We start from the raw sequence: 10947 nt of genomic DNA, 5'->3' as shown, positions 1-10947 counted from the left end.
TCTTTTGTCTCTCTATCTCCTCAAGTCTTCTTACACACGCCGGGCAGGCCTTATGAATGATTGAATATCATTCACCTTGTTTTGTTAGCTATGACGTTTATTGGAAATGAAAAAGTAACATACGGGGTGAAGGGCTTGCTTTGTTTTCGCTCTGCTTTTGCCATAATGAACGTAGTGCTCTCTTCTAGCAACGCGCATTAAGTATATGGCGCTAGTCGTCTTTTCTGATTCCTTTTCAACGACTCCTCTTGCGATTGAGCCGCTATCCTCGCAGAGAAGGCCGCCACACAGAATAGTACGTTGCTCGAATGTCTTGGAGAGGCTGGTCCCTCGGGCTACGCGTCCGAATACACAGTTTTGTACGCACAAGCGCGACATCCTTAGATCGTTGCCTACGACCTATTTGAGGCGGATGGCCACGAAGCTACCACCCAGAGACTGCACGTGGAAGGGGGTCAGGTGTGCTGACTCCGGCCCTGAAATCTTGAATGCGAACATCCTCGATCAGCTGGGTCCAGAGACAGATATTGATACCTATGCCTCCCTTTTGAGGCGTTGTACCAGTGCCAAGGCCCTCTCTGAGGGAAAACGTGTGCATGAACACATAAACGGGCGTGGATATGCTGGCAACATATTTTTGGGTAATCTTCTCGTCCAAATGTACAGCAAGTGTGGGAGATTGGAGAAGGCATGTGCTGTGTTTCACAAAATAGTCCATCGGAATTTGTACTCTTGGAATATTATGGTCGCAGCATGTGCCCAGAATGGCAATTTGGATAATGCAAGAGCATTGTTTGCAGAAATGCCACAGCGGGATGTGGTCTCCTGGTGTGTCATGATCTCTTCGTGTGCCCAGAATGGGCACAGCAAGGAGGCCCTGCAATTGTTCGGTCAGATGCAGGCTGAAGGCTTCGAGCCAGACAAGATCACCTTCATCTGCGTTGTGGATGCATGTGCCAGTGTGGATGCGCTAGAAGAGGGTCGAGTGATCCATGCTAGTATTGTTGGCAGCAGATGGGAGTCAGATATAGTTGTGGGCACAACCCTTGTCAATATGTATGGCAAATGCAGAAGCCTAGAGGATGCGAAGGCAGTGTTTGAAGTTATTCCACTATGGGATGTTGTCTTGTGGAGCGCCATGATCACTGCATGTGCCCAGAATGGGCCTTTCCGGCAGGTCATGCAGCTATTTGGTCAAATGCAGGCCGAAGGCTTTGAGCCAAACGAGATCACCTTGATCTCCGTTGTGGATGCATGTGCCAGTGAGGCTGCCCTTGAAGATGGACGAGTGGTCCATGCTATGTGTGTTGGCCATGGATGGGAATTGAGTGTTGTTATGGGGAATGCCCTCGTCAATATGTATGGAAAGTGCAGGAGCCTAGACGATGCGAGAGCAGTCTTTGCAGAGATGTCACTTTGGGATGTGGTCTCCTGGAATGCCATGATCACTGCGTATGCCCAGAATGGACATGACAAGGAGGCTATAGGACACTTTAAGCAAATGCAGGCTGAAGGCTTTGAGCCAGATGAGATCAGCTTCAGCTGCGTGGTAGATGCTTGTGCAAGTGTGGCTGCCCTGGAAGAGGGTCAAGTGATCCATGCTACTGGTTCCGGCCATGGATGGGAGATGGATGTTGTTGTGGGGAATGGCCTTGTTAATATGTATGGCAAGTGTGGGTGCCTAGATGATGCAATAGCAGTGTTTGCTGAGATGCCACGGTGGGATGTGGTCTCTTGGAATGTCATGATGGCTGTGTATGCCCAGAATGGCCATGGCAAGGAGGCCCTCCAACTGTTTGGTCAAATGCAGGCTGAAGGCTTTGAGCCAAACAAGATTACCTTCATCTGCATTGTGGATGCATGTGCTAGTGTGGCCGCCCTAGAAGAGGGTCAACTGATCCATGGCTCTCTTGCTTGCAATGGGTGGCAGTCAGATGTTGTTGTCAAAAGTGCCCTTATCAACATGTATGGCAAGTGTGGGAGTGTAGATGATGCCGGAGTAGTCTTTGCAGAGATGCCACAGCGGGATGTATTCTCCTGGACGGCCATGATCTCAGCGAGTGCCCAAAATGGGCATGACAAGGAGGCCCTGCAACTGTTTGGTCAAATGCAGGCTGAAGGCTTCAACCCAGACAGTGTCACCTTCGTTGGCGTTCTCACTGCTTGCAGCCATACTGGTCTGGTCACTGATGGTAAGCGATACTTTGCCTCTATGGTTAGAGACCATGGCATAACTCCCTCACTGGAGCATTATGTGTGCATTATTGATCTGCTTGGGCGAAGAGGGCTATTGGAAGAGGCCGAGGACCTGATCATTAGTATGCCATTTGAACATGTCCCATCAGCATGGTTGAGCTTGCTTTCATCATGCAGACTTCACAATGATGTTGAGCGAGCTGTGCGTGCTGCAAATTTTGTAATTGAGTTAGATCCGAGGAATTCTTCACCATATGTATTGCTAGCAAATGTCAATCCTAATGCAGGTAGGTTGGATGATGTTGTGAAGAAAGTGCCAGTTCGCAATTGTGTTTCAGGCAAGGTGATTGGTGCATGTGTTTGTTCTTAGAGACACATCACGTTTCAAACAGGTGGATATACATGATAATTGCAGTCGGAGAGTCGGCACATTGTGAAGAGGCTGGATACATGCGTGGCAGTGTGTCATTGTGGATGAAGGAGAAAGAGAAGACATGCTTTTGAAATCATAATAATATACATGATAATTGCAGTCGGAGAGTCGGCCCATTGTGAAGAGGCTGGATACATGCATGGCAGTGTGTCATTGTGAAGGCTGGATACGTGCGTGGCAGTGTGTCATTGTGGATGAAGGAGAAAGAGAAGACTATAGCAAGCATTGCTTTTGAAATCATCCCCCCCGCCCCCCCTCGAACAAAACAAAAAATGACACACACACCTGATTAAGAAGCTCTGGGTCTTCTGTGACTGTCATTCACCACAAATGATGTGTCTAATGCTGTTCACCTTTCGATCAGGTAATTACTAGTGACATGGTTTCTTTACATGGATCAATGTGTGGGCTTAGGGTGGATATTATTCTGATTTAGTTTTATGATAACATCTCAGGTTTGCAGGGACCCTGCAAGCAAATGTCATGGGAACATGTAAATGATGTAACAAGGGAGCATGAAAAATCATTTGGGTTTAAGGCGAAAACTAAGCAAACATGGCAGTCAAAAAAGGGGAAAATGTATGTTGATTTTGACAACCAAAATTTTGATTGTAAATGAAATCGAGTGTCAAGGCATGGTTTACACGAATATTGTGTTTGTGGCAGAAACAATAAACAGCTCACCTTGACAAGACACAGGCGATGGTTTCATCCATGCCGATGCAGATAAGGGTGGGTTGGCCATGGGCGGGAACGTAACTCTGCGTCGCCTTGATGCCGACCCCTTTCTTGTTCGTGCCGTGCCAAACAGCTGGTCAAAGTCGTCTTGAAGCTTGCTGTAGATCTCCGTCAAACAGGCCTGCGTCAGCTGTGGGCAAAACAGTCCAAAGAGGTTGCCAAGAACCAGAACAAACAGACCTAAGAGCCACCTAGGAGAACTTGTGACAGATTTGCACCAGAAGGTCAAGCCAACATCTGACCACTACTGCCAATCTTGGTTTGAATACTTTGTAGGCCTTGCTGCTCCAGACAGCTACCAAATCACCTCGAAGGCAGGTTGCCTTGAACTAGATCCTATGGGCAGGGAGCAGCAACTCAACCGACCTCAGGTCAGGTGCAAAAAATCATGGCAAATAGTCCGTGAACTCTGGCGCCTGCTAGGAAAACTGCCGACCAGATCTGCCATCCAATGGAAAGCCCCCTGCATGGACCAATCACCTCTTGCAACCTTCAATGACTTGATGGAAGAGTCACTTTTGATCTCAGCAGTAACCACTTTGGAATGCCTGCAGAAACTACGTTGCAATGCCTTTAGTAATTGCGCTCCAACTTTTGCCCTCCCTTGGTCCTTGGTTGACCTAGACATCTGATACCACGTGACAGCAAAGTGCAGTGTGGAAGCATGTGTTAGAGAGAGAAAATCGATACAGATAGAGGCGATGGCAATGGTATATACAGCAGGGGAATATATTACTAGTGCTCAACAATAGAGAGGGCAGGCCTAAAAATAGCCTGCCACATAGGCCGACCCATGGGTATCACATAGGCCCAACCCCAGGGGCAGTCAATTGACCAGGCTGGTCTGTTGATCCGACCTTCAAGTCAATATGATGTGACTAGGATCAGGGCCATAAATGGCCTGGCCAACCAGCCCTAGAGGTTGGGCCATACAGCCCCCCCATCACTCTATCCACACTCTATCCTATCCTGAATAAGGGCAGGCACACCCATGGAAGAGCCTTCATTCACTATGAGATGCACATAACCCCCCAACATTAATAAGGATATATTTATGACAATAAGCATTTAATGAAGTCAAGGTTAATTTTATCTTGAAAATTAAGGGCAAGATTGGTCATTTTAGGCTCTCACTTTGCCGAAGTATGGGTCATTGGGATGTTCATTATCCATGTACATATGGTGGGACATGTATATACGTCGTACTCATAGGATAGTTGGTTCGGAATAGAGAGAACTCTATAGGGGACCTAACTCCAAGAATGAATAGGTCATTGAAAGGGTAGCAGCGTCTATCTATATGGAAACCTAGTCTCTTAAACCATCTGCATGTGTGCACATACGAGTATTTGATCACCTTGATCTACCAATGCCATAGAAGATGCTAATGCCAACCTTATCCCTACACCAATCAATACCCATCTCCACTTTTCCCCGACAAGGGGATGGGAAGGGTGCGTGTGTGCCTACGCGTGTGCACATGTATGTGCACTATTTTTTGCATGTGTTTTTTGATTTTTTTCAATGCATACATATGTGTAGTTTGCACTATAGTTTATGTGTGCATTCATGTGATTGTGTGAGCATGATGTTTATGCACAGAGAGAGAGAGAGAGAGAGAGAGAGAGAGAGAGAGAGAGAGAAGGGGGGGGGGAGGGAGGGAGTCTATTAAAGTCATCAAATGACCAGAGGGTCTATGAGAGTGAAAAAAACAAATACAATGAGATAATTGGATACATTTTAGAGAAAATATTTGCGTAAATCTTATGCATAAATATTTTTATATTAAAAGAGGAATATTGGATATATTTTTAAGTTAATATTAATGTAAATTTTATGCATAAATATTTTTGTTCTTAAATAGGAACTTTAGATATATTTTCATGTTAGGCATTTAGATTCGTATTCACAAGAGGTATTGTCAGCAAAACGTTAATTTTAACAAGTTTGTCCTATTATCTTGGAAAGCATTCATTGTGTGATTCTTGCATCCACGTTTTTTTGGAGCATTATAATGATATGATCCATTAAGGAGAGAGTGTGAGACTTTTTATATGCTTTAAATCATTTTATGTTTAACATTTTCTTAACACAGTATTTGGTTTTGGTTTTTTAAAAATATTTTTTAAGATGCATAAAAATTTGGAGTATTCATTATTATACATTTCTATGATATTTAGGGCATATTAATATGGCATTTAGGTTATATACCTCTACATAGTTAACCATTGACCTTATGATGGCTCCTTGGACAACACCACATATATGTAGGATTGAAGGACTTGTGAAAGTCAATATTTGTATTAGAAAAATATTTTCCTTTCATTTAAATTAAGCTTATAGAAGTACTTGCTTGAGGATATCTCTAGTAGCCAAATCTAATTGGATGGTGGGGGGAAGGGGGAAACAATGAGGTGACCACGAAAGCACGAGGGGTAGTGACGAAGCTAGGATCCACAATGACAGAGAAGCATATACATCAAAAGAGGAAGCTGACGACCTGAGATTATGACGAGGTCATCATGTAGGGGAAATTGCGAAGGGTGAGCATTAGCAGTGAAAAAGGAAACAAGAAGGCAAAAGAGAGGTAAGAGTTTATGTAGCTCGTAAAAAGGGGGAATGATCTCAACGAGACCAACAGGGCCAAAGGACATTACAAAGGTGCATGGCAGTTAAGGAATAATAGTTAAATTCAAATAAACGGAAAATAGGGGAGGAAAAAGGTAGGGTGTAAACGATTAGGTGAGGAAAACATAAAAATAAAAAGGGTGTAAACAATTAGGAGGGTGTAAAAGGGTGTACACAATTAGGAGGGGAAAACATATAAAAGGAAGGGGCCCAAGGCGGGAGCAGAGGGGGGGGGTTGTTGGTAGCATCATAGTGAAAAAATGGATGTGTGTGTGTGTGTGCACGCTTGTGCATAGGGGGGGGTTGTTGGTAGCATCATAATGAAAAAATGGATGTGTGTGTGCGCCCTTGTGTATGTGTATGTGTAAAGTTGGAGAGGTAAGAGGACGTGAAGGAAGCCAAAAACCCAAAGTCTTGGCATGTAAATCAATAAGAGGCAAGCATGAAAGAAAGCACAGAGGCAGTAGGAGATAAGACGAGAACTCCAACTGGCAAGAAAGGTGAGTCAAGCTCATGAGCAAGGAAAGAGGGAGGTTGCAAGCTTAGAGGGATCAACCAAGCAAAAGTGGAAAAGAGCTACAAACCAAGAATGACGGCCCACGCTATACAAGGAAGGGAGTCTCACCAGTAAGGGATGTGAGCCACAAGACAAGGGAGAATGAAGAGTCGCAAAGAGGTGAAGAGATGGTGAAACAAGGAGGGAAGCCCTCAAAGGACAAGGCAAGCGGAGATGGACATGAAGAAGACGTGGTTCAGCAAGAAGGCGGTCTAACTAAGGAAGGAAAAACGCACATAAAAGATGAAGTGTAAGGCAATTAGTAGCGCCAAAGGGAGTGGTCCATAAGGTGTAAGGGAGCCAAGGAGTTTGCATGATTGAAAAAAAAGGAGTCAAGTTGGGGTTAAAGGGTTAGGTTAAGGAAAGGTTGAAAAAAGGGTGGCGGCTAAGTTAGGAAGATGAAGTAGCCTAATAATTTTTTAAAAATTAATTAACTTAATAAAGCAAGAAGAAAAGTAAAAATTGAAGTAAATAAAAGTTAAAGGTGTAGTTTTACAAAGGCAAAACTTCTTGGATCCATACTAGCAAAGCAAAGGGTGAAAGAAGTTTTGGAGGAGAAGCGGTGTAGGGTTGAGTAAAATGGTTTTTTAAACATTAACGGTAAAATTTCATGGATAACACAAAAAATTTAGTGAATCCCTCATTAGTCGGACCCTCCATCCATTTGAAACCGAAGGATCCATCGCACTATATATGGGAACGAAAGGAAAAAGGAACGGGGGTTAAGTAACCTTAATTTAAAGGAAAAAATGCTACCACTTAGGTATAAGAAAGTAAATTAAATGCCTACCCCTTACAATTAAATAAGATTGAATTAGTATATATAAGATAAAATTAGTCTAAATGATTTGGGGGGGGGGGGGGGTTGATAAATACTAGGGCAATTTGTGTAGACATCATGAGTCTATATGGGCATGTATGAGACATGGAATGTGTGTGTGTGTGTGTGTTTAAAAAATAAAAACCTATAAAAAACACGGCACATGATGCTCAGATAAGGGTGGAAAAAACTTTCATTAATTTTGACATATGGATTCTCATGAGAACAACTGGTACAAAAAGTGTCGAATCCATCCGCTCCGAGGTCGGGATCCACTTACTTGCCACCATCCAAACAAACCTAGATGTTAGAATAACATAGATTTGTGAGGGAAGACACGTAATGCGTGTGCACCCCAGCTTGTTATCGCTTATACCAAAGACCTAGAAAACCATCAAGATTCTCCAATGGATATCACAATTTACATATAAGGGGGGTGGTACCCCACTCATTTCAAGTAAGTGTCAAGGGGGGTAACCCTCAGTCTTCAAGAGGATGGAGTTTAAATTATCAGAACAGCTATATATTTTTTGACAACACAACTCCGAATTAATGTGTTAAAAGACAATCAGAGCGCTACAAAAGTAAGAATGAATACAATAATACATTATTTACACAAGACAAAACAATCCATGGTTAGTCTAGTAAATAATTGAATAAGTACAAGAAATAAAGAGTAACTTGAATACACTTAAATGAAAGAAAAGTCCCCTAAAAAATTACTAGCATAGGAGAAGGCAAGAGTCATAGTACACATTATTTCAATGGTCATTCTAAAGATTAATTGATCAAAAAAAAAAATCATTAGAACTTTCAACTAAACAGCAAAAAATCAAGAACAAAAAATCTAAAGTACGTAATGGGAATTACGAAGGAAATTTTAAAGAGGAGATAAAGATAAAGAAAAGAATCTAAGGAATTTATACCGCAATGAAGAATTAAAGGTTATACTTGTAGAAGAGTGTTAGGAAACCAAGAAAATATAAATATAAGGACATAGGAAAGCATCTAAGTGGTCTAAGAATAGAAGCCTAAGAAGAGAAATTAAGTAATTTAAAGATGTAGAAAGAGATGTAATGATGTTAAATATGTAGAAAGAAGGGGGTACTTTTAAAGGGGAGTATTTTTAAATTAGAAAGGAGGTTAGGGAGAAAAGATATATAAATAGAGGGGGGTATATACGTACTTAGAGAGGGGGTTGGAAAAATATCTAAGTATATAAATAGAGGAGGAGAAGAGGGTGGGGGGAAAATTATAAATCTTTAGAAAGGGGGTTGGGGAGAAAAATATCTAGAAAAGAGGGGGAGAGGGAGGTTAACTAAAGCATCATATAGGGCTTGGGCTAATAACTTTAGAGGAAGAAAAAAAGGGGGGCGAGCGGGGGTTTAAAGGAATATTTGGAAAGAAATAAAGGGGTTTAATGGAAATATGTACCAAGTAGGGTCGTGCGAATCGAGACTTTCAGTTGTAGACCTGGCGCGTAGGAGAAGAGAACCAGAACGTGTGTAGGTTGAAGGCACAACGGAGTCGAGGTCAAGCTCTCGTATGGCGTACTGGTCCATTGTCATTAGTTGAAGGACTACCGGTCCTCGATGTAGTCCAGAAGCCGAGGTACTGCAGGGGAGCAGCCGGTCCAGCAGCAAACGTCGAGGCAGGGCCGTAGGGGTGGCCACCGGCCGGTAAGCAGTCTGCAGTAAGTGCAGAGCCCGTATGTAGAGCACTGAAGGGTACGTAAGGGAAGGATCTGTAGGTTCGAGTCTCGACCAAGCAGAGTCTGGGGGACAGTGGGAGACTGTAGAGCCGAGACTAGGGAGGCTTTTATATTTTTTAAAAAAAATTGTGGTTGCAAAAGCGAGCGTAGCTAGGCTTAGCTAGGGGGGTAGGCTAGGAGTCTTAAGTCGGGGGAAAAAAAAAGGGGGTTGGTTCAGAGAGTCGCTGGGTTTAGTGGAGGGTTACAAGTGGGTTTAGTTAGTTTAGTTTTTAGTAAAGTTAGAAAAAACAATTTCTCTCTTTATAAAATATTTTTTGGGCAATTAGACTAGGCAAGCTTAGGGAGTTTAAATAGGCTTTGATGTCGGGGGAAGGGAGTTGGTTGGGGAGAGGGGAGTTAGACTATTGCGTAGGTTTAGTAGAGGTTTTAGTTTAAAATAGGTTTAGTTAGTTTAATTTAGTTTTAGCTCAATTAGATATATCTCTCTATTGTAATTTTTTTCCTTTATACTCTATGCATTAAGAAAAAAATAGACTACTCTAATAGGCTTAGATAAAAAAGGGGGAAAAATTAGAAGGGTAAATTAGGAGAATTAGTAAAAACACTGAAAATACGAGCCAGTATATATACATTAATAAAAAGTAGAATAGGTCATAAAAAGGAGCAATAATACTAAAAAAGTAAAGAAAAAATTGAAAAAAAGCAACATGGGGAAGGAGTTAAATAAAAAGGATATAAATTTAAAGATTAACAAAATCACCCAAAAAAAAGGGGGGAAATAAAATTAAAAAGTTATTGATAGTAATAAAATAATGAAGATTAGAGAAAAAAAAGGATTTGTTAGCAAAAAATAAAAGAGATAAGGGAGTTGAATTTGGGGGGAAGGATGGGGAGAGGGGGGGGGCGGGGGGGAATAGAGAGAGAGAGAGAGAGAGAGAGAGAGAGAGAGGCATGGCATAGAAGCTTTGGAGCCAATTGTTGATGGAGTTATGTAGGCTGTAGCTGCCACAGCATTGGTCATTGGAGTCTGCAACATGAGTTGGTCGTCACCAAACGGCGTGATGTTGGGCTTATTGTTGAAGCCTGTATGAGGCCTCTTTTCTACATTTTGGGTCTAGGAGGTTGCTTGAGGCTTGGATTGGCTTGCCGGCTGCTCGTTGGTGGAGGCTAGCATTGAAGGCGAGGCTGGCTATGTTGTTGTGGTCTCGTAAGCTTTGGTCGCTTAGGCCAGGTTGGAAGGCTGTGGAAGTCATACTAGCTACTTTGAAGGCGTTTGCTTAGAGCATGTTGCAGCAACTGCTTCATTGCTTTACACTGAAGCATCGAATGCTTGTTGCATTAAGCTTTTGAGATGCCGCTATAGGAATGTCGTTGCATGAGGCCAGGTTACTGTAGGGAGACATTGTTTGAGCGTCAACTTGATGAAGTGTTTATTGGAGGCCATTAAGTCATCGACGGCCTTCTCAATTGGAGTCGTGCACGGTGGGTTGAGCTGTTGTCCGTTGCAACGTGGTCCCAGGCACTGCTGGATCCAATGGTCTATCCAACACCACCTTTGTTGGCATCCCTGTGCAAGCATTGTGGGTCGTTGCAACTGGGCTGCAACAGTCGGTGGCTAAGGGGCTTTTGATGAATCTTCATCAATAGAATCTTTATAGATTTTGAATGCGCTTGGGTCTTAAGATGTGGACCCTTATCTCTAGACCTTACCCACATAGGGCTTGGTTAGAGAGTTTCCACATGGTAGCCCTGGTCTTGCCATGTCAGCAGATTGACACTATTGCCACATCATCTTATCCTCAGGGCCACGTCAATAGGTACAGTTAGTCTACAACATCGTCACCTCGATCGCGCACCATGTCAAC

The 10947-nt window shown here is 42.9% G+C and overlaps 1 protein-coding gene across 1 annotated transcript; it reads left to right on the top strand.

Annotated features, from left to right (window-relative positions):
* Positions 1-205: 205 nt before the first annotated feature.
* On the top strand, positions 206-2700 carry LOC147882176 (pentatricopeptide repeat-containing protein DOT4, chloroplastic-like). The gene is made up of 4 exons (XM_087401528.1): positions 206-828; positions 961-1755; positions 1870-2483; positions 2567-2700. Exons 1-4 carry the CDS (start codon positions 206-208, stop codon positions 2698-2700), a joined length of 2166 nt encoding a protein of 721 aa, XP_087257654.1.
* The last annotated feature ends 8247 nt before the right edge of the window (positions 2701-10947 follow it).

The sequence above is a fragment of the Dipteris shenzhenensis genome, chromosome 30 (genome assembly GCF_047967505.1).
Source record: "Dipteris shenzhenensis isolate YYH24624 ecotype China chromosome 30, Dip_SZ_1.0, whole genome shotgun sequence".
Classification (NCBI taxonomy): domain Eukaryota; kingdom Viridiplantae; phylum Streptophyta; class Polypodiopsida; order Gleicheniales; family Dipteridaceae; genus Dipteris; species Dipteris shenzhenensis.
The sequence above is the reverse complement of the archived record's forward strand: the minus strand, read 5'-3'. Positions and strand labels throughout refer to the sequence as shown.